The sequence below is a fragment of the Colletotrichum karsti genome, assembly GCF_011947395.1.
Source record: "Colletotrichum karsti strain CkLH20 chromosome Unknown Scaffold30, whole genome shotgun sequence".
Classification (NCBI taxonomy): Eukaryota; Fungi; Ascomycota; class Sordariomycetes; order Glomerellales; family Glomerellaceae; genus Colletotrichum; species Colletotrichum karsti.
This window is the reverse complement of record NW_024065930.1, coordinates 513,824-535,967: the sequence shown is the minus strand read 5'-3', so window position 1 is coordinate 535,967 and position 22,144 is coordinate 513,824. Positions and strand designations below refer to the sequence as shown.

The window sequence follows — 22,144 nt, the reverse complement described above, 5'->3', positions numbered from 1 at the left end:
TATATATATTAGAATATATATAAAGTAGCCTTAAGAAATAAGTATATTATTAATAGCTAGAAATAAATTACTCTATAGTCTATTAGTATAGCTAGACTCTTCTTAAGCTCTCTACTATTTAAGAATATATTAACCTATATTAAACTAGCTAATTGAGCTTATTTAAAGCTTTCTAATAGTAAAATAAATAAAGAGTAAATCGTAGATATATTAATAGTCTCTTAGCTAATATATAAAAAGCGAAATAAGTATAAATATTTATTTTATTTCTTTAATAGTTAGGCTAGATTATAATTAATATATATAATATTTACTTTTTAGAAACTAACAATAAAAAAGTATTAATAAGTAAATATATTTACTAATAGTTACTTAATAAAAGATTAAAATACTATAGATAAGGGTTAATATTAATAAAGCTAGAGAATATAAAAAAGATTAGAATAAGTCTAAATTCTAACGTTATTAATAATAAAGCAATTTAAGGGACTTAGATTAAAGTAAATAAACTTAAAACTAATATATATACTTATAGTTAGTAAGTCTAAAGGTCTTAGTAATAATATAAGTTATATTATTAATTATAATATAAATAGAAATTAGTTAAAGTTAATATATTAATATATAAGAGTATTAGTTTTATATAGCTTAAAAGGGAGGGCCTATATTATATCTACTATAATTAGTTACTATAGGTATATACCTATATAGTATAGAATAGGAAGTAATAATAATAGAGTTATTATTACTAAAGCTTTTATTTATAATATAGTTAGCTAGCTAAACCTATTTATAATAGCTTAGAACTAAGTGATAGATATTAAACTATATAATTCTAATATATTACTTCTATTATGCTGTATAGACAATCTTCTAGTAAATTAGTTTTAGAACGAGTGTAAATAAAGACTATAGAATTTAGCAGCTAGTAGGTTAGGACTAACGCTAGCATAGCACTACAAAGTATAACTTCTTTTCTATACTGAATTAAAGCTGCTTAAAAGGTTGGTTCTAGTAGTTAAGAGAGCCCCACTATATAAACCGTTCTCTTTATCTGCTGCTTTTCTCTATCTTACATCTTAGATAATTAAGACTTAGAAATTTCTCCTATATCTAACTTAGACTACACGCGACTGAATGAGTTAACTGCAACTAATATACTTTCTACGCGTTAATACGCATTACACTATAACTAAGTATATTATTACTAAGTAATAAAGTGTAACGGCGCGCGCAGGGTATAGTCAATATAGGTGTACGCTACGACTATTTAGATGCGTAATATAGAGCTAAATTTGAGATTAATGACCGTAAGGGTATAAATGCATTACGTATGAGTAACTGCTGTATATTATCTAAATAGAGGGGCTGCCTATCCCCTATATAGGCTTTTAGAATAGACACATAAGCCTATCGTATTGTTCTACTATATGTAAGATTAATACCCCTTTCTTCTAGCTAAATGTTGGACACTATTAATAGAGACTGCCTGGCTTACCCCGCTCACTCTGCTCACCCAGACTCTCGCGACTTAGAGCGGCGAGTGATCCGGCCGCACCTGAACCGCATAGTGGCGACGGCTGTGCTAGAGTGCGGGTGTTAATTCAGCCGAGTCCATCCAGAAATCTTCGCACGCTTCTCAAGGTGATCAAGCTCGTTCAGCGACACGAGTGAAGTGGTCCTGGTGAAAATGATATCGGCGGATACTTTAGCGGCGAGGATGGTGTTGCAAAGATGAGAGTCGACGTTAGTGAACTCCATGCGTTTGATTTCGGCTGTCAGTTCTCGGACGCTGCCCAAGTAGGGCGGGGTATTGCCGGCAAGAAGAGGCGCTGGATCAACGTTGGCCGCCTTGCAGGCTATGATGATGGAGCCAAGTACTGTGCTGTCACACCTGACCTTGTCCTCGATCGACGAGCAACCGTTTCCTTCCAAAATCTTTTTGACACCTAGCCGCAGAGGGTAAAACATTCCGGAGATAGCCTTGTTTCTGGCGCGAGCAATCGTGTCTGCCAATTTTGTCAGTTAGCTTGCCAAGCTTGGGGATTTCGTCGACCATACCAAGTATGCCGGCAGCATCGAGGTAGATGTTCGTCTTCATAAGCTTGCCGTCAGTGTCGAGGATGTCTCCATCCTTGTTGACGCGGCACTCATAAGCGATATCAAGCGCCATCTTCTCAAAGACTCTGTCGGCGCCAACCTCCCAGGCAATCCAGGCAAGAAGGTCCTTGTCCGGGCACAGCTCGATTCCCTTAAGTCGAGGCACCCAGTTGTTGATCCAAGGTCGGACGATGTTAGTCATGTCGTATTTGTTCGTGATGATTACGAGCTCGAACAGTTCTTCGATTGTCAGGAAGGAGGGGACCTTGGCGAAGCGACCGTGAATGATCAACAGGGCGAGAAACATCGGCTCGATGTGGTCGTCCGGGAGAGAGACAAGTCCCTGGTCCGTCTCGGAAAAGTGTCCGAAGAGCATCTTGCAGAAAACGACGGAAGAACGGGCCAAGGACTTGGAGCAGACGCGGAACAGCTGCCTGGTTCCATCTTCGTTATTGCCCTCGTCCTCTTCAAACTCCTCGTCGTTTGCATCAGCGTTGGTGTTGCTGCCGACCTCCAATGTTAGGTCGCCACGCGGGTCCATCTCGAAAGCATGGGGAGCTCTCATGGTAGACCTCAGCGACTGCCATCTGGTGCTTTTTCGGGCGTCGCTGAGGTTGCTCTTTGATGCCATGGTCGGGTTCGGGATGGGCGGAGTGACCGAAGGAAATTTGAATTGCAGAAGAAAAGGACATGGCAAAAGCGTAGGATTGCGATGAAAAAGGAAGGAGACCCCAGCAGAGAAGGAGCCTTGGCTCAAATAATTGCGCTGGCTGGGTGATTCTGGAAGTAGTTACCAGAGATACATAGGGGTGGAAAGAACACAAAAGAAGTTTGACGCTGGTCGGCTCAACCCTTGCGGATGGAGGTAAAACTTCCAGGTGTCTGCGCAGCAGAAACTTTTACAAGCAGCTCGATCCTCCCCATTAGATGCAGAGAAAGTCAACTCATCACACGAAACCTGGCTCGCTTTGTAGTTACTTGCTATTGGATTCCTCGCGATGTCTTTAAATGATTCTTCCCGGCAGCCCTTGACAACTTCTCCTTGCCACCCTCGTGCCAGCTACCGTCTCGGCTTCTTCAGCTGGTACATCCCAGTGATCCGGTGTTGGCTTCATTGCCTGCCAAATAGATACATCCTGACCTTGTGTTGGCTATATGTCGGTTTTCGCGGCCTGGTCTCGAAGGTACTCTCTGTGCATCCTAGTAAGTGTGCAAGAGGCGATGATTACCATTTTTTCAGCCTTCAACTTTATTTTAGGCAGAGGATTGCAGTCTTCGTGGCCCTTAGGCATGCTGATGGTCATTTTCTGAATAGCTGATAGCAGATCCGTGATAGTTCCCTGGTAATTTGGTGTGGGAGTAATCAAGAAGGCTGAGTCTCGCAGACCAACGCCAGCGACGAGTTGGATGAGAGACCCAAACAGCATGCTGCCACATTGGGCTCTGGTGATTTGATCAGAACGTCTCCAATTGGAAGGTACGTCGACCAGTTCAAATGATTCTTCATGGACTTGGCTGGATGCTAGCGCTGCGCACTTGTGACTGGAAAAGGCTTCTTGGATGGCATCGTGGAGCACCGTGGTCATATTCTGAACGACCTGAAGCCGAACGCGTGTAATTCTTGCTAGTATGTCAAATTAGAAGAGGCTATCAACGGTCTTGGGAGAACTTCAACTTGCCGATGATGCCAGGAGGCTCCAGGCAATTGTATGACGTGAGGGGAACCCCTTCACTGTCTACGAGCTCTCCATCTTTGTTCGTTCGCGATTCCATAAACAGAAGCCTTGCGAGCCGGGAGAAAGTCTTTTCGTGTCCTAGCTCCCAGGAAATCCAAAGACGAATCTCACTGCCTTCAATATCTCCAACTCTCTTGTACGGCTCGAACCATGTCGCCGCGTACGGGCGCAGAATCTTTGTCATGTCGTACTTCTCAGTCACGACCAAAACTTGGTAGAGATGGTTTTGGCTGAGAGATTTTGGCACATTTTCGAAGTAGCCGTGTGCGATGCTGAGGATGATGAAGAGCGGCGAGGGCTGGTCCTCCGGGAGGTCGACGATCCAGGTAGAGCCAGTCGGCTCGGACTCGGCGAAGCCACTGAAGAGCATGGCGCGAAAGACGGAAGACCACCGGGCGATCGTACGAGAGCAAACGACGAACTCGTAGGCGATACCATTGCCGACCTTGAGGACCAAGTCGCCGCGGGTGTCGAAGCGAAATGCCTTGCCACACTCGAGGGATGCCATAGCGGTTTTGAGGCATGGCCATATATCGTGGGTTCCGGGCTTGGCAGTGCCCTGCTTCGTGTCGTCGTCGTTGTCCTCCATGATTGCTTCTCAAAGTTAGCTCGAAATTCCGGAAGGTAAGATGGAGAAGCTGAGCGACAAGGCAGCAGGAAGAAGGATAAGATAGCAGCAGACACTCACCAGGAGGATGAAAATTTGCTGGCAAACTTGCAACTCTTGCTGCAATACTTTTTCTATTTTTTCTTTATGTTTGAGGTGGTGAGAGATATCGATCCACGAAAGCTGAAAGTATGAGGTAGGTACGCTGGGGCAAAACCTCAGAAAGGAAGGTTTCGTTAGGCACTTAGACACCTTAGACGCGGGTTCTGTTCGCTGGTAGTAATTCGCAACGAACCAAGCTTCTCCTGCAGAACTTCGCTTACCTTATCTGAGCATATCTATGTGGCATATCCGTACATCTCATGGAAATACAGTGGCACCTCTGAAGAAACGATGCAAGGGGCAGCAGCTTCTTTGTCTACCCCGCTTCATTTCCGTTGGACAAGATGCCAGGCCGAGGCCAACAAGCACGATCACAATCCATCAATATGAAACCACCAAGCATCTGTAATTCAGTCACACAGAGGAAGTAAAGCAGTACGCTCTGGTCGAGGCCTGGAGGGCTTGGTGGGAGCAAACAGCCAAGTCAGCCACGTCGTTTCATCATGTAGAGATGGCAGTTAAAGTAGCACAAAGATGATCCAAGCCTGTGAAAGGCCAGGCTTCAAGTCTGGCTGAGGTAGAAGCCAATTGGAGGTGAACTTCATATTGGAAGGAGAAGATATGAGTAGCCTCCTTGGGTGACAATGCTCACATCAGCTGAAGGAGTATTAGGCCACATCAGCATTGGCTCTTCTTGACTCTTGCACAACACATGTCAGCCGACGCCTTATCATTTTTAATTGCGATTATGAAGCCGTTTTGCAACTAAATTCTGTGTGTTGTTGTGGCTGACTCTTCCTCCTGCATTCCCCTGTGTGGGCGACACAATGCACGATGAGCCAAACACTGTGATTTTTCATTATTGCCCAAAGATACACAAGAAGTTAATTAGAGCTGTAATAAATCCAATCCAGATCCCTGAGATGTCATTTGACCTCTTTTCTGTCATACCAAATCAGTGTCAACATTGGGTATCTGGTATGGTTGATTCTTGTTTGCCTCCACTGTCTCCGACTGCACCTTCCCTCGAGCACGATCTGAACCTCTTTCCTGTTCTCTTGGAAGGAAAGACCTCTTGGTTCCTTCCTACTCTGCCTCAAAACCTCCCACCCACCCCTCCTCTGCCACTATAAAATCCCACCCTTTCTCCAAGCTGGCAATCTTTCTTTCTCTTCCACAACAACTCACAGCCAACGTTCACTTCACTTCAACTTCACAAGGCAAGACCTTTAAAATTTGTTCATCTTCTTTCGCGCAACTTCACTTCACCAACCCAACCGTCAGTCATCATGGTCGCCACCAAGATTCTCCTTACTGCCGCCGCCGGCATTGCCGCTCTGGTCCAGGCCGCTCCCTTTACAGTCACCAATGAGGTCCAGGGCCTCAACGACATCAACCCGTAAGTGTTCAGGTCACTCTCCTTGTTTATTTGCCTTTTCTGCTGTCCTTCTTGTTGCTTGTCATCACTTTTCAGCTCCCCTCGTTTATTTACCGGACTTGATCTAACCTGTTTTCCAACAGCACCATCGCTGCCCGTCAGGACATGAGCCCCGGTCCCTTCACTGGAGAGATGACCTACTACAACCCCGGTCTTGGCTCCTGCGGCCAGAACCATGGCGATGGCGACATGGTGGTTGCCCTCTCCGCTGCCAAGCTCGGTGGCGCCTCCAACGACAACCCGCTCTGCTCCAAGTCCGTCCAGATCTCGTATGGAGGCAAGACTGTGGATGCCACTGTTGTCGACAAGTGCCCTGGCTGCGCCTCCAACAACATCGACGTCAGTCCCGCTGTCTTCACGGCTCTCATGGGCACCCTCGACCGCGGCCGCGTTCTGGGAGTCACCTGGAAGATCACCAACTGATTACGGAAGGGAGGGACATCATATCAAGCATCAGGGATGCTATTTGATCATGCATCGTTTGCTATTTGGGGAAGGATCCAAGGAAGTCTAGGTTGTGGTCATCAGTACTGCCTTGGGGCATGGAACGGTCCATAGAATCAGATAAATACCCTCTAGAGAACTTACACAATTCAATCAGTTCTTTCATCTTCTTACAGTCCTCGTTGAAATACTATCAATATTGTCCATGGCAGGAGCTCCCGTCGGTGTGTTCCTTCAGTGTTTTCGGTGAGGTCTTCGGTGAGACTTTCGGTGAGAGCGGGGAGCTCAATCGGCGCTAACCCTCTTTTGGGAATGGACCTTGCGCAGGGTCGGGAAACGCCGACTGGATTTTTCGACGCGCCTCGTTGCTCCCCCAAGTGCATTTCCAACGCGATCCACACCTTGCAATCAGCGCCAGCTTCACCTCCGACACCTTTGGCGCCCGAGCATCGTCTGGCCACGCTCAATTCCACCACTCAGCGAGGAGAAAAAAGCACAACGATTTCCCGATTGCGGTCGCGCATGCGCAGCGATTTCTACCCTCCACCTCCTAATCGTCTTTGACGTGTCCTTCCCTCGATCAGCGCCTTGCGACGGCGTACGATGTGCCATTGAGTTTCGCAGCATCTCAAGATGGACGCTCGATCGAAGCCACAGGCATTCCTGTCTACATATGCGCCGCGCATCCGGAGTTACAATAATTCCCTCCTGACACCGGTTTTACAGAGCGCGGGACCTACCGGCCCCGTCTCGCGAACGACAAAGCGCGGAACAACCATCATCAACTACGCCGAAGATGGCTACGACGATATCGACGAGGACGATGATGACAGCCGACGTCGCCCTACGGGTCTGCGCAGCTTGAGAAGAGAAGATACCGCGAACAGGCAAGATCTGTCCGACAAGGCGGGGAAGGATACGAACGAGCCCGTGGAGGTCCAGGGCATCTGGAGGGAATGGTTTGGTAAGGGGCGCCAGGTTCGCAACGACCAGCAGACCTCCGCGCAAGCCGACCTGCCCTTGACGCTGATTCCCATCCGAATTGAACTGGACATCAAGGAATTCTCTCCCCGAGTGCCATTCCCCTTGGGCGCGCATCACAACGTCGACACCAGCCTCCCTCAATACCGAGTACCGGAAATGACGCCTCCGTACCGACTGCGCGACAACTTCCTGTGGAATCTGCACGAGGCGGTCATTACCACTGACCAGTTTGCGACGACATATGTCCAGGATTTAGACTTGCCGAACCACCAGCTATTGGTTCCTGAGATCTCCAAGCAGATTCGGACGCAACTCGAGGAGTACGCTGGCGTTGCCTTGCACCCGCTGTTTCACGCGCAGTCACAAAACCCTGGCAACAACGAGACGCTCAAGGCAGGCTCTGCGGCCAACCGCGACGATTCCCCCACTCCTGCTACCCGAGCCATCAGCCGCTCCGATACCCCTATGCAGAATGGCGGCTTCGGGACCCCGCTCAGGACCAAAGAGGTGACTTCGGCACCGGATGTCACGGCGCATGCGAGTCCCGTACCCGTTGATTCGGATGAATACGACCACGACGATGCTTACCGGTGCATCGTAACGCTGAACATCAACCTCCAGTCGACGCTGTACACGGACAAGTTCGAGTGGTCCCTGCTGCACCCCCCAGGAATGCCGGAGGCGTTTGCGGCCCAAACGTGCGAGGACCTCGGATTGACCGGCGAATGGGTTCCTGCTGTTACTCATGCCATCTACGAGGCCGTTTTGCGGTTGAAGAAGGAAGCTTGTGAAGCTGGCGGTCTCGTCATGGGATGGAACGGCCTACGCGAATTCCCCAACGACGCTACAGCCGGAGCTGATGCCGGATGGCGGTACGATCCCGAAAACCTGGGAGATCCTTGGGAGCCCAAAGTAGAATTCCTCACCAGGGAAGAGATTGAGAAGCGCGAGGGAGACCGGGAACGACAAATCAGACGACTTCGCCGCGAAACTGCTCGATTCAGCTCGACAACTGGTTTGGTTGGCGGTGTACCATTCTCCGGCTTTGGTAACGTGGTTGAAGCCCCAGAAGAGGAGCGCATGGGCAGAGGCGAGCGATCGAAGAAGAAGCGCCGCTTCCGCAGTCTCAGTCCGCTTGGCCGATCTGGAACGCCCGGTGGACGTGGAACACCGGATGTTGGATCTGGTTATGGCGCTGGAAGTGGCTTGACGGACCAGGAGCGTCTAACGTGGAGATGCTGGCATTGCGCTCTCTGGGGCACAAGCGTGTGGGCAGTAAGACCTGGTCCTGGTGGACCGAGAGTAAGTCTCAAATTTTCCATTATTCGATCATCTTTTGCTAACTCGTGACAGACACTATGCCAAAACTGCGGCTTGCTTTATGAGCGGGACGGCAAGCTGCCCCGTCAAACGAAGAACATGCACCTTACTGTCATCAGAACAGCGTAATCACAATTCGAACCTGCACGTCGGTTTCGGCCGCGGGCGAAAAGAGATGGAGTACGGAATCGCCTCACTGCATCCAGCATTCCAACGTTTCAGGGGAGCGCGCCATTGTTTTGTGTGTATATGATGTGAGGAGGGTTATTTGGCAGGCGTTCACTGGGGTTATTTTGGGGCCTCGACCAAAAGGCAGTCAAGGAGTCCGGCTGCGAGTAAGGGTTTCGAGATATTCCAGCTGCTTTCGGGGTAATATGGATCGAGGTGCTGCCTCTCTATCGATGCGATAAAGTAGAATTCCTGTATAGGGTCACTAAACACTTTGATGAAGCTTTTGGACAGTACTTCCTCGGTGATTGAGTTGGAAAAAGGCAGGTGAAGATAACCGGCATTGTACAGTGTATAGGACGGTAGCTGATCATGGGTATACACTGTACACATTCCAGAGCAGACAGCAGTTGCCCCCTCTCTTCCGTGCCTTTTGCCTGGAACTTCACAGGAGCATCATCCATTATCTTCCCAAGCTTGACCAACATGTGATGTTGACTCTTCCATTCAACCGGCAAAATTCAGCTGTCGCGACGCTATTTACGCTTCTCTACATTTTCAGCATTCCGCGGCCTGCGCTACTTAATCCTCGTCACGAGCGCCAGTGCGACGTCGTGGCAAGAGGACCCGAATCGGGACGTCAAAACCACGGAGCCTCGACTTCAACCTCCGCAATCCGGACGCGCGCCTTACCTTTGTAGGAATGTCGTCGCTCAGACTCTCGACGGGGTTTCCATGACTTTTCCCGACTGTCTGGACAATCTGACGCGCTTTTGCAGCTGGGCGATGACGGCTGGAGCGTTCGGGCGGTACCTGCGAGGCACCGATGCCTGTCTGCAGCGTGTCTACGGTATTCTTCGCATCACAGATCTGGGACGGGTGGTGGGGCATGGCCTCTCGCTTCCGCGAGCCTATGCGGCGAGATCCAGGGCGAGAACATGCGCAGAGTCAAGTGACTCTGTCATTTCTACTGCGGCTACGCTGGCCCAGAGAACGCAAGCGGCTGGAAGCAGATAATTAGCTACCCGACGAACATGGCCGAGCCTGCCCATCGACTCATCAAGATACGATCCGCAGAATGGCCGTCATTCGAGGCGTCCAATACCGAGCTCCGTTTCGCCCCTTTGGAAATGCCTCTCGCCATCTTCGATACCTCAAGCTGCGGTTCGAATTGGTCTTGCGCCGACTTTCACGGCGGTTTGCTGTCCGCTGGATGAGTTGGTCCAATTCGCCTGCCGACGATAAGGCTTTCTTTCGTCCAGCCACTGCATCTTTCGAACGACGCGGGAAAGTTCCCGTCATGTTCAATTGGAGAAGCACGTCGATATTACCGGGCACACACATTGGCCTCCGCGGGCGCTTTGTCACATCCCGCTCATTTACGGCTTCGCTTCGATACTCGCCTATCATCACGGCCGGCTGGTGCCGACGGCGGCAAGGTTTCACGTTCCTGGCTTCGAAATGAAGACGCATGCGTGTGGCAGCCGCATCAGCCATCCGTTGTCAGTCAGCTGTTCGTGCCTGGCTCTGCGCCAGCCCAGGCAGACGGGCCCGAGATCGAGAGCAATACACCAAATGCATGCAACCTCGCGATACTGAAGCACGACAACAACACACAAGCGCGAAGCTCGACCGGCTGGTCTTCCCTGAATGCCGAAGAGCTAGTCGGCTTTCCACCCGGAGCTCTGAATCAGCCTCCTCCGCGTCAAAAGATTGCGTCAGCTGCGAAAGCCTCCGCCACCAGGCACGTTGCCTTTGAACGGCTCATTGTCGGAACCACCAGCCGTCAGTCGCACGATGGTGAGATAGGACGCGGTCATCTTGCACCCTTCGGTCGAAGACAGGATGCGGACTACGTGGATTGGGCAAAGCTTCAGGGTCCGCTGCGTGATGATGGACTTCTGGAGGAGGCATCTTTGCAGCCATCTCACTCTTGGTGCTGTCGATCGTCCAGATCTAGCATACATGAGGATATTCGGACCCGCGCGCTCCAGCGCCATAGTCCATATGTGCGTTCAGATCCGAGACTTTGGGGGCAAAGATCGTTCCTGGGGAGTCGAGCTGGCAGGCGATCCCGACCTTGAATTCACTTGAGCAGCTGGCGTCGTCAAGAGCTTTGCCGATCACCACCAAATCCAGTATTGATCTGGACCCTGCCATGACTGGAGGCTGAGCTCAAGCTTCTCAACCCTCGCCGCCCAGAGACTCAAGCACTTTTCGTTATCACGGGTAAATCGAACGGTCCTTGGCAAGTTGCAACGTGGAGACGTTCAGGTCTGAGAGCGGGTTCTTCGCGTAAGACTTGAGAAGAAGGTCACATCCTGCAAGCCAAGATACCGGATTGAGGTGTTGCCAAGGAGCAAGTCACTGTGGTGGCCGACGACAGACTCTCTTGTTGTTGACTACCAACCGAAGCCAAATCTGCAAAGAGTCAATGTGACCATCCCAAGTGGTGTGGTGGTGGTCCAGCCGCCCTGCTCTTAATACATGCACTATAGGAGCGTTCATCCGCCGCCAGATTGGATCAGGGCTCCATTCACTTTGCTGCAAATTGCTCTTGATCTGGTATCGAATCCGTCTGCCTGGTAGGCATTGATTGAAGTGTTGATCAATTAATAACCTAAACTTCGAGCCAAGTTGACCCAGCATATTTTCACTGCGACCTTTCATCTCGAAAAAGCTTGACGACCTCAAAATTGCTCGTTTTTCATGAGTCGATGCTCTACTCGATAATACTGGTCTAGCTTACCAAAAAACGAAAAGATGGCGTTTTGCGACAGCAAGGAACACAACGGGCACATGGCTGTCAGTGCCGGATGCCCAATAGCATTTTGCGGGGAGAAGCTCCTCCCACCATGTCCTGCGGTGAAGGTTGGGTGGATGACCCTTGCAGAGTGCGGGGAGCAACACCAGCGCCCATCATTTCGCGTATCTCTGCTGTATATCAGGCGAGAAAGAAAGAAAGATCCCGAGTCGAGCCGACAAGTCTCACGATGCAGGTGTGCACTGTGGTGCAAGTACTCAGGGGCATCGCGAAGGTTGCCAGTGAGGTGAAGGTGGCGGGATCTTCGGGAAGCAACATGATCACGAGGTTGCGCCGACTTTTCATCTCAGGGAAATGAGTTTCATCGTTTTCTCACGATGATGTGAGCTCTTTTGCAGTATTCTTAGGCTGGCTGGACGATTCGAGGCAGTAGTACTCGGCGGCTGTCCTCCGCGTTGGGCGCAGGGGAAATAAGTGCTCCAATGAGCTCGGCCGGGGTGCGTCCCACATCGGGCAACCTCATTGTGTTCTTTCGACTTAGTCGCGCCAGTTTCTCCGTTGGGAGGTGTGACCAGCCGCATGGCCGGAGGTGACATCGTTCGTCGACCTCGTCCGGGTCGGGACCCAGGGCCAGACAAGCACACTTCTGCGGATACTCCAATGTCAGATGTCGCCAGCCACGATTCTCCAACTCGACCCGGCATACCTTCTCCAACTTTCCCAATCCGGTAACCCATCCAAACCTTGGCTCGACGACGAAGCATCATGATCCATGGTCGGAATGTTTCTGGGGTCGAGGCGCCATCACGTTCCGCCTCTCCTTGGGCTTGAGCTTGACATCGCACTCGCCGGCCATACTACGAGCGATGTAGCCCCATACCCCGGCCCTCAAAGGGCTGCCAAGAATGCCTGGATGTATCTCAGCGACGCCAGGTCAGCATGTCCGTGGATCCAGATCTACTCACGGCCCGGAAGCCGTGTGTTGTCAGTTTCTGTCCTGGCCTGCCGGCTACTGGCTCTGTCGAACCAAGCGGTGGGAGGCTAGGTTGCGAATGAGGCAAATCTCATGGCCGGCTGGAAGATCATGTAGAGTCCGTCGAGAGAAGTCTCTATATAAACCCATCATCCTCCAGGACCAGAGTTCTATTTTTTTTCTTATCCTCATCCCGATCATCCCGCACTCTCATCCTCCTCTCACCTCAACATCCGCAGCACCGCCTCATCAGTCAAGATGCAGACCAAGTTCGCCGCCCTCATGGCCTTCGTGGCCGCAGCCCGCGCCCAGCAGGCCTGCTCGTCTCAGACCGAGACTCACCCCGCGCTGACCTGGCAGAAGTGTGCTGCGGGCGGCTCTTGCTCGAATGTTGCCGGTTCCGTCGTTCTCGACTCCAACTGGCGCTGGACTCACAACGTCCAAGGCTCGACCAACTGCTACACAGGTAACTCCTGGAACACCACGGTGTGCGCTACAGGAGCCGCCTGCGCCCAGAACTGCTGTGTCGACGGCGCCGACTACCCAGGCACATACGGTATCACCACCAGCGGCTCTGAGCTCAACCTCAAGTTCGTTACCACTCACGCCTACGGCAAGAACATTGGTAGCCGTGTCTACCTGATGGAGAGCGACACCAAGTACCAGGTAAGAGTTCCCCCGCCTTTGACGAAATGGTTCTTGTTAGCTAACCCAGCTTAGATGTTCACCCTCCTCGGCAACGAGTTCACCTTCGATGTTGACGTTTCCAACATCGACTGCGGTCTGAACGGTGCTTTGTACTTCGTCTCCATGGACGCCGATGGAGGTCTTTCCAAGTTCTCTTCCAACAAGGCTGGTGCTAAGTACGGCACTGGTTACTGCGACTCGCAGTGCCCCCGTGACGTCAAGTTCATCGACGGTGTTGTAAGTGGGCGACCACATCTCACGCAAGAGTCAGTGCTCATCATTCTTTAGGCCAACGTTGTAGGCTGGAACCCGTCCAGCAACGACGCCAACGGCGGTGTCGGTTCTCTTGGTGCCTGCTGCGCTGAAATGGACATCTGGGGTAAGCATTCAAAAACTCGGTATCCAGCCCGAAACAGACGGCTAACCTCCTACTAGAGGCCAACAAGATCTCCACGGCCTACACTCCCCACCCTTGCCAGAACAACGCCTACCACTCTTGCACCGGTGACGCTTGCGGTGGAACTTACAGCTCTACCCGCTACGCTGGTGACTGCGACCCCGATGGATGCGACTTCAACTCCTACCGCCAGGGCAACAAGAGCTTCTACGGGCCCGGTGCCTCCAACACCATCGACACCACCAAGAAGCTCACCGTCGTCACCCAGTTCATCAAGGGCTCCGATGGCGTCCTCTCCGAGATCAAGCGCTTCTACGTCCAGGACGGCAAGGTCGTCCCCAACTCTGAGTCCGTCATCTCCGGCAACCCCGGCAACTCGCTCACCCCGGCCTTCTGCAAGGCCCAGAAGACTGCCTTCGGCGACACCGATGTCTTCAACCAGCGCGGCGGATTCGCCCAGATGTCCCAGGCCGTCGCCGCCCCCATGGTTCTCGTCCTCTCCCTGTGGGATGACCACTACGCCAACATGCTTTGGCTGGACTCGACATACCCCGTCAACAAGGCCGGCACCCCGGGCGCCGAGCGCGGAACCTGCCCCACCAACTCAGGTGTCCCCTCGGACCTCGAGACCAACGTCCCCAACAGCAACGTCAAGTTCTCCAACATCAAGTTCGGCCCCATCAACTCCACCTTCAACAACAGCAACCCTCCCACCTCCAGCTCCGCCACCATCAGGACCTCCACCACCACCTCCGCCCGCACCAGCTCCACCGCCAACCCCGGCACCGGCACCGGCGCCAAGCAGTACGAGCAGTGCGGCGGCCAGGGCTGGAGCGGCCCGACGAGCTGTGTCTCGCCGTACACCTGCACCAAGGTCAACGACTGGTACTCCCAGTGCTTGTAAGTGGTGTCGCCTGGATAAGAGAGGGAGACTGGCTCTCGGGCGGTCTCTTTCTGGGCGGTGGTGAGAGATAAAGACGATTGACGACAAACTTACAAAGACTTGAGAAACGAAGATTGCATTGTTGATAAAAGGGGGAAATCTAGTGCGGGTTTTGCATTTCTCTCTTTCTCAAGAACAAACATTCGTGTATATATTGCCTCCCATTTTTCCGTATCAGCATGCTTCTCATGCTGGTGCTTCGTATATAAATCCAATCAGTCGCTAGCTAAACTTGATCTTCCTATGGATTTATGACCGCCGTGACGAATGTGGTATTCTGGTTTGGTGCTGGTGGCATACCTTATGCCATCTTCCTCACTGTCTTTGTCGCAGCTGCCGTCTATAGACATACTTATCTACCTTGCCCGTCTCTAGGTATCCAACTGTCATTGCCTCTAGGTAGGTACACAACTGCTTGTTCAAGTTTTCGTCACGCTCAAGATGAACCGGTCTCATGCCCGCTCCTGCCTTCCAAACCGACTGGCTCCTCTGACTTCAGTGACGTACCTCCCACCCTCCGCGCTTGCCTTTCGAGGCTCCTTCCCTCGACAACGCGACCGACCGCCTCGCCCACCACCTTCTTCCAAAGACCGAGCTGAATTTTCAGTACCTTCCTGTTACTATTTCTCTCACCGCCCGAGGTCGACGGCAGAAACCCCTCCCCCTCCCACGTCGTCGGGTCCTGCCTTTCAACCACCCACCTCAGCTCTCTTCCTCCCACCCCACACAAACTTCTCACTTCCCACCACCACATTATCACATCGCAACAACAAATTACCAAAACATCACAAGCCTCCTCACCATTCGTGGTGGGGAGGGCAATCACCTTTCTCCTTCCTCCACGTCTTCTCTCTCCCTCATCTCTATTTCTATCTCTACCTCTCTCCCTCCTCTCTATCTCTGTCTCTATCTCCTTTTCTCTTCCTCCTCTCTCTCCGTTTATTCTCCCCAAACACACACCGACGAAGTAGGTCACGCCGGCCCGACGCTACTGGGTCTGCTTGCGAACGTGTCGTCTACCGCGGCTTGCTGCTCGCACCTCATGGTGCCGCGATGCGTTCCCCGGGGTGGTTAGTCGCTCGTCATTGCCTCCTTACGCTGCAGTAAGGGACCCAGTTACGACTTGGAGGGGATTGCCCGTTTTTGCCCCCCACATCAACAAGTATTACAAGGTATGTCATCTCAGCCTGCGGTTTTTCGTTGGCTCTTTCCTTTTTCAGATGATTAATATTTATCCTAGGATGCTCGACAATTGCATCACGAAGAATGGTGAAGGGGCGATGTAGGTCGTTTCCTTTTTTCCTGACTGCGTTCGCGCCTTCCATGCCACCATTCTTCGCCCGCAACGTCTTCGCCTCCACCTCAGACGTCCGTTTCCAGACGTCGCACAACGCGCAGCGTCAAGATCAGGTATGCCATCGCAACTTGAGATGTCCCTACTTCCCTCCTTCGCTCCTTCTCTATTCAAAATGACTAACGTCCCTCCAGAGTCCTGGAATACTCGACAAATGCCTTGAGAAGGATGATCCACTGAAACCCTAGGTGGTTCAGTATCTTGTAATAGCGTTCGCGCTGTTTTCTTCGATCAATCTTCGCCGGCAATGTCTTCGACTCCGACTCAAACGTCTAAGGACGTTTTCGACTGTGCATTCCACCGCTCGGGCCTTCGGCTCGGCGGATCTCAAACGAAACTCAACTAGGTCGATTGTCCAGCGCAATTCGATCAGCAGCTTCACAGGTTCATCGAATCCCAGTCCTGGGTAGGGCATCGTTACTGTGAAGATCGAGGCAAGGGAAACCGCGATCTATCTCGACCCGACGATAAACTGCCCAGCGCGTGCGCTCGTCGATGAGAGACAAGCACTTGGCACCATGCCCGCCATCCGTGGGAACAACATGTCCTCGCGCCGTCAGAATCTCACCGTTCTCTTCAACCCCCTTCGGACATCCATTGGCAAGGTTGAACCCCCGAGCCTCGCGTGGGTCATGATCGGCTTCACGTCCTGGGTATGACGGAAACTGCCCATCATTGAATTCCTGGGCATGACGGAAACTGCCCATCACTCAACTCCTGGGCATGACGGAAACTGCCCATCAACATCACCAGTCCGCGTGCTTAGCTGTTCCGTCGTCGCTTTGCTGGCATTGCCACTAAACGCGAGGATGGTTCAGGTATGAATGGTGTTGTGAGTCGACTTCCTGGGCACGACGGAAACTGCCCACCGCCATTCTATTGGCGATGATGCGTTGATGTATTTCGCGCAAAGGAAGAAAAGCGAGCCCTGGTCCTGGGCATGGGGGGTCTCGCCCTCTTATCTGTCTCGGCCCGACCAAAAACTGCCCAACGCACGCTGTCTGATGCCGCAGGAGCACTTGGCACCATGCCCACCATCCGTGGGAGCAACATGTCCTCGTGTTCTGGTCCGCATCATTTCTCACTTCCACGATTTCGCGCCATCGGTTACCTCCTTGGTATCCGCTGCCCCTTATGAATGCAAGTCTCCGGGTGGAGAGGCACCCAAGTTACCACGACCGCAGCGATGCGATGGGTCAAGACAGAAACCCTTCTCAGTCCCGGGCATGACACACTGAAACTGCCCTCCCGTGCCGACTTGAGCACATCTCAACTTCTCAACACCTCAAAAACACCAAAACTTCGCTCGATTCATTCAAACATCAGGCGAAGGCCTCTCCTTGAGTCGGCATCAGGGCGAAAATCCTCAGTCCACCATTGCCACCAGCACCTTCCGACACTGGGCTCTCTTTGCTGTTGGCATTCAGCCGCATCAGGTTCGTTTCCTCACCTCACACTTCAAGGATTCTCATGGCTAATATTGGCTCCTCAGACAAACCGAACTGCGACTCCATGTACTCGAGTCCACTTCAATGCGGATCGCAAGCAACAAGAAGTGTGTCCCAGCTCGTCGCTAGTGGAGGCATTGGGGTTCTGAAAGGTGGAGGGACATTTGGCGTTCCTCTGGTCAGTCTAAAGACACTGGCAAAACAGGTTCTCGTGGCGGTAGGGCTGGCTCGCCACCGGCCGGGGGAAAGTCAGGAAATCGGGTACCTAGATTAGTGCATCTGAATGAACGTCTTTGCCTCCAAAGTAGTGTGCTCCGTGACGTTGACTTTGACTCTGACTGAACGATGACGCGCGACGGTGCTGACGGGGACAGGATGGCAAAAGCTCACGAATGTTTTGTGTGATTGATTCCATTATCAATATCCTGGACTTCCCTGCGGAGGCGCATCGCTGCGACGTCTACCCGCAAACCCAACACAGATCTCCTACCGATGATTGACTCCGTGGTATATATATACACACACGCGCGCGCGCGCACGCACACGGCCCGTATCCAAAGCAAGTGAGCCACCACGCCGGATCCTCCGTGGTCCTCAACCCAATGATGACACCCCAAAACTCCATCTGTGTGTTCGATTTCTTGTATCTAATCCATCCGCTCGCTACGTCTTCGCGCTCGCTGACGCTCACGCCTGAGGCCAGCCGCCGGCGGGACCGGCGGTGCCGCTCATGCCCATGTTCAGGAGGGCGTCAATGTCGCTCATGCCTTCGTTCTCCAGCACGTTCATCAGCTCCATTTGCTGTTCCTGGCTGAGACTGCCCTGTCGCTCCTGGGACCAGTTGAAGGGCTGGCCGCCACCGAACTGATCGAGGCCGAGCCCCGGGTTCTGGCCGTTGAAACCGTTGACCTGGAGGGAGTCGCCGAAGAAGCTGTTGCTCATCGAGCTGAAGGCGTCGGGGTTGATGAAGGGCGGCGGCGGGTTGAACCAGTCATTGACTGGGTTATAGGTCGGCAGCGGCCTTTGGGGCGGAGCTTGGTTGGAGGTTGGCGGGACGCCGAAAGCCGAGCCTCTAGAGTGCTGTCCGTGGTGCGGCAGAGGCGGCGGAGACATGTTTGTGCTGTGCCCCATCATGGTCGGCGTGCCTTGCTGGAGGATAAGGGGAGAGGAGTGTGACATGGCGGGGGTTCCCATCGCCGGCGTGCCCATTGCTGGGGGCGAGACCGTGGAGCTTGAGTTTGAAGGTGTTCCGATCTGATGGCTCGCAGGACCGAGAGACTCTGGCGGCGTAGGGAGCGCATTCCCAATGGTGCTCGGCGGCGAAGAGGAGTTGTAACCAGGCGTGGTCGTCGCCGGTGGGGTTGCATCATCCAACCCATCACATGGTGATTCAGGGGGGTAAGCCGAGAAACGACGACCCATGGCATCAGCGGACGGGTTGCCCCAGATTGAGTTGGAGCGGAAGGTCGGCTGAGGTGGCGGGAAGCTGTTGTCCCATTGGTACGTGTTCATGGATTCAGGGGTTGCGTCGAACACAAAGCCAAACTGCGGCGGGTTATGGGGTTGGTTGACTTTGAACGTAGGTGCGGCCGTTGGCGCGGTTGACGCCGAGTTTTCTGAACCCTGGGGCGAGTTGCTGTCAAACAGCGACGGGGGTGTTGTGAAAGTGCTTGAGGGTTGTAGGATGGGGGTATCTCTGGCTTCGTAGCTCTGCAAGCACGCTTTGGCGAAGATGGAGTACAGCTGGACGGCTTGAGCGGTTCCGGGCCAGCGTTCTGTGCACTGCTCGAGGATGTCAAGTGTTTGGTCCCCTAGATCCTCGACTTCCTCGCGCGAGTGGGCTTGTCTGATTTCGGGGTATGAAATAGTCCACAGCAGCGTGTTGAGAGACATGTAAAGGTTCAGAAGGAATACCCAGGTGATGTCGACGGCGGCCTTTTCCATCTGCTGCTTCGACAGATTGATGATGTACGCAGCACCCTCAAAGCATATTGATGCAGCGCGGGCAGATGGCCTCGGTACTTGCGGAGACGGTCGGTAGAGAAAGATGCGCATCTGGTGGTATCTTCCGGTAAACCTAGAGGCATCAGATTAGTTTCGTCCTTCTGCTGTGATTCAATTGTACTCACCATGGCCGGCACCAAGATGGACTCTGAGGCGAAGAATCGATCCAGTTCTGGATTTCTCTTTCCATCTTTGCAAACCAAGGGTGACTCTCGTCCTTTGGCTCGTCTCGTTTCTTTTCGTACAACACCCTTCTGATCTCGGCTTGTTCCATGCGCATCTTGAAAAAGTGCAGCGCAACCAGCTTGTTCTCGCTCGTCGGGCCTTGAAGAACGCCTTCAGCCGTGATGTACTCGTCGTCAACAGTCGCAAAGGGCTGGACGTCCATCCTGTCATCAGCCTTGGAGAACCCGTTCGGACGACCCATGCTGTGCGCCAGTCCTGCCTCCATGGATGTTATTATGTACGCCAGGCGACGGCGCATGTCGAGGGTCAGTGGATCCAGCGAGTAGCCTTGGGAAATGGTCTTCTCGTCGGTGAGACCCTCTGCTTGGCAGATGCGAGTGGCCAGGCCCACCATGTAGTATACCGCAGTCCTCGTCGGAGTCAATAAGGAGTACTGGCCGATGAGCGCCAGAGCTTGCAGCGACTTCAAGTCTTTTGGACGAACGACAGCCTCGAAGTGCTCCATGGCAGCAAGGTAGTAACTGTCGGCAAGACCTGCGTACTGCGGGTCCAATTTCTGAAGACTAATGGCAAACACCATGCGGACAATCAAGTTCTTATAGGGATCCTGGTCTCCGGCAAATACAGCTTCGAGGTCGTCTAGGAACTGCTTCTCGTGTAATGTGGGCCAGAAAACCTGCGCTGTACGAAGATGAATCGTTAGAGAGTTTGTGTCACAGCAGTTGAGATGGACAGGCCTACATCGTTGGCAGAAGACGTCTACAAGCTTATTCGCAATGGGCCTCGTCGGCAGGGTGTTGGCGGGATGTGCGCTGATCATGGGGTAGCTCTTCTTGCGGTCCCTCGTCATGACAATGGACTGCATGCGCGTCATGCGCCTTGCGCGGACTTCTGGAATCAGCTCGGATATTCGCTTCGAGTCGGTAAACAGCTTCGCGCCCTGTACGAGCAGGCGTGTCATGGCGATGCCACTGCTGGGACCCAGGTAGCGGGGTGTCTCGTCGGTGTCGCCCAGTTTGACCAAGCCTCCGGGGCGCACCATGTCCTCGTCGATGTGGGAGAATTCAACGTCTTCGTCGGTGTACTGGCGCAGCTCGGCCTCGAGGGCGCGTACCTTCTCCTGCAGCTTGATGACATAGTTGCGATTGATCTTCTTTCCTTTGGAGGTGTCGAAGTATTCGCAGATGGAGCCGGCGCGCTCGCAAGGCAGGCACCGGGGCAAGGTTGGATCACATCTCGTCTTGCGCTACAGAGGGAGGGGTCAACACGGGTCGAGGATAGGGATGGTATCACATGATGGGGGCCAAAACAGGGCGAGGGTGTACGCACCTGGCGGCAGCGACAGCAGGCCGTGAGGGTATGGGCAATGCGGTTTGAGGGACCATCGCTCTCGTTATCATCGCCACGACTCGGAGGCGGACGGCGCAGGGCCTGGTGGTAGTTCTGAGGCGGAAGGGGCGGCGGAGGATGGTGATGGTACGGGGGGTTTCGCGCCATCATGTTCATGTTGCCCAGGCCATGGCGGAAGACGGCGGCGGCATCCATGGGCCGGGCGGGCGACTGAGAGAAATCCCCAGTCGAGAACTCGGAGTGGTGATTCGGAATAAGTGGTGAGAGGCGGATCGGGCAAGCAGGTGTTTCCTCTACAAGCCGGGAGGAAGATGCGTAAATTGCGGGAGATGGAGATGGAGATGGCGGAGACCGAGATGTCTACGAAGCGGAGATGTTGGTGAAAGAGGGGTTCGGTCGGGCGCAGACGAGGGCAGTATGTCTCATGATTCGAAGGCCGGGTCTCTTGAGAAATGTCGTCGAAGCTATTCGCGAGGGGGCGGACGAGAGGGGCTTTGTCGTCGCGTGGACTCGGCGGTGATTGATTGTTTGGACGTGGAGGAACGTTTGAGCATGGGAGACGAAAGGGACGGATGAGGTTCCACTCTGGAAGGTCTCACGCCTCACGCCTCACGCACGAATAACTGAGCGTGAGGAGACCAGGTCCGCCTGCCCGCTGCCCGCGATCCGCGGTCAATCAGTCACTGAGACGGTCAGGGCAATTGTCGTGCTTTGGGGGGCTTTGGGGGCGCTGAATGGCGGCAGTGGGATGACCACGGGCAGGGGTGAAGGAGTGGAAAGAAGCAAGGTACATGAGTGACAGCGCGGATCACTGCGGGCCGGAAAGTATCTTTTAGGCCCCGACGTGAGCTGAAGAAGCGGCTGCTAATTCGTTCAGCAGGAGTTGCTGGAATCGGGCATGGCGAAGAGCAGGGTTCAGTGGTACCAAATGCCAGTAGGGGCGTTTCAGAAGCATTGCGGCGGGGACCTTAGCAGAGGGCATTAAGACGGGACGACAGCGCTGAATGATGTGTATCAATGGCACATGGAAGCAGAACAGAAGGGAAAAAAAAGACATTGAAATGGCCAGGTAGGTAAGCAGCATGAACATGTTTGGGGCTCCTCTCACGATATGAAGGGACCTTCCATGTTTCTCACGA

At 52.9% G+C, this 22,144-nt stretch overlaps 7 protein-coding genes across 7 annotated transcripts; 3 read left to right on the top strand and 4 right to left on the bottom strand.

The window, feature by feature from the left end:
- Positions 1 to 1,599: 1,599 nt before the first annotated feature.
- CkaCkLH20_08872 (nuclear pore protein-like protein) lies at positions 1,600 to 2,731 on the bottom strand (the record flags this gene model as incomplete). Its single annotated transcript, XM_038891587.1, has 2 exons — positions 1,600 to 2,009; positions 2,062 to 2,731. 2 exons carry the CDS (start codon positions 2,729 to 2,731, stop codon positions 1,600 to 1,602), a joined length of 1,080 nt encoding a protein of 359 aa, XP_038743223.1.
- A 1,019-nt stretch (positions 2,732 to 3,750) lies between these two features.
- Positions 3,751 to 4,425, bottom strand: CkaCkLH20_08871 (uncharacterized protein; the record flags this gene model as incomplete). Its single annotated transcript, XM_038891586.1, has 1 exon — positions 3,751 to 4,425. One exon carries the CDS (start codon positions 4,423 to 4,425, stop codon positions 3,751 to 3,753), a length of 675 nt encoding a protein of 224 aa, XP_038743222.1.
- A 1,409-nt stretch (positions 4,426 to 5,834) lies between these two features.
- Positions 5,835 to 6,406, top strand: CkaCkLH20_08870 (riboflavin aldehyde-forming enzyme; the record flags this gene model as incomplete). The annotated part of the gene is made up of 2 exons (XM_038891585.1): positions 5,835 to 5,944; positions 6,067 to 6,406. The coding sequence occupies 2 exons, from the start codon at positions 5,835 to 5,837 to the stop codon at positions 6,404 to 6,406; spliced, it is 450 nt and encodes a 149-aa protein (XP_038743221.1).
- A 654-nt stretch (positions 6,407 to 7,060) lies between these two features.
- Positions 7,061 to 8,860, top strand: CkaCkLH20_08869 (rsc complex subunit; the record flags this gene model as incomplete). The annotated part of the gene is made up of 2 exons (XM_038891584.1): positions 7,061 to 8,713; positions 8,765 to 8,860. 2 exons carry the CDS (start codon positions 7,061 to 7,063, stop codon positions 8,858 to 8,860), a joined length of 1,749 nt encoding a protein of 582 aa, XP_038743220.1.
- A 1,757-nt stretch (positions 8,861 to 10,617) lies between these two features.
- CkaCkLH20_08868 (uncharacterized protein) lies at positions 10,618 to 11,059 on the bottom strand (the record flags this gene model as incomplete). Its single annotated transcript, XM_038891583.1, has 2 exons — positions 10,618 to 10,800; positions 10,865 to 11,059. The coding sequence occupies 2 exons, from the start codon at positions 11,057 to 11,059 to the stop codon at positions 10,618 to 10,620; spliced, it is 378 nt and encodes a 125-aa protein (XP_038743219.1).
- A 1,835-nt stretch (positions 11,060 to 12,894) lies between these two features.
- On the top strand, positions 12,895 to 14,624 carry CkaCkLH20_08867 (exoglucanase type c precursor; the record flags this gene model as incomplete). The annotated part of the gene is made up of 4 exons (XM_038891582.1): positions 12,895 to 13,302; positions 13,357 to 13,560; positions 13,612 to 13,702; positions 13,759 to 14,624. 4 exons carry the CDS (start codon positions 12,895 to 12,897, stop codon positions 14,622 to 14,624), a joined length of 1,569 nt encoding a protein of 522 aa, XP_038743218.1.
- A 3,528-nt stretch (positions 14,625 to 18,152) lies between these two features.
- On the bottom strand, positions 18,153 to 21,200 carry CkaCkLH20_08866 (uncharacterized protein; the record flags this gene model as incomplete). The annotated part of the gene is made up of 4 exons (XM_038891581.1): positions 18,153 to 19,542; positions 19,595 to 20,336; positions 20,397 to 20,901; positions 20,985 to 21,200. The coding sequence occupies 4 exons, from the start codon at positions 21,198 to 21,200 to the stop codon at positions 18,153 to 18,155; spliced, it is 2,853 nt and encodes a 950-aa protein (XP_038743217.1).
- Positions 21,201 to 22,144: the final 944 nt, after the last annotated feature.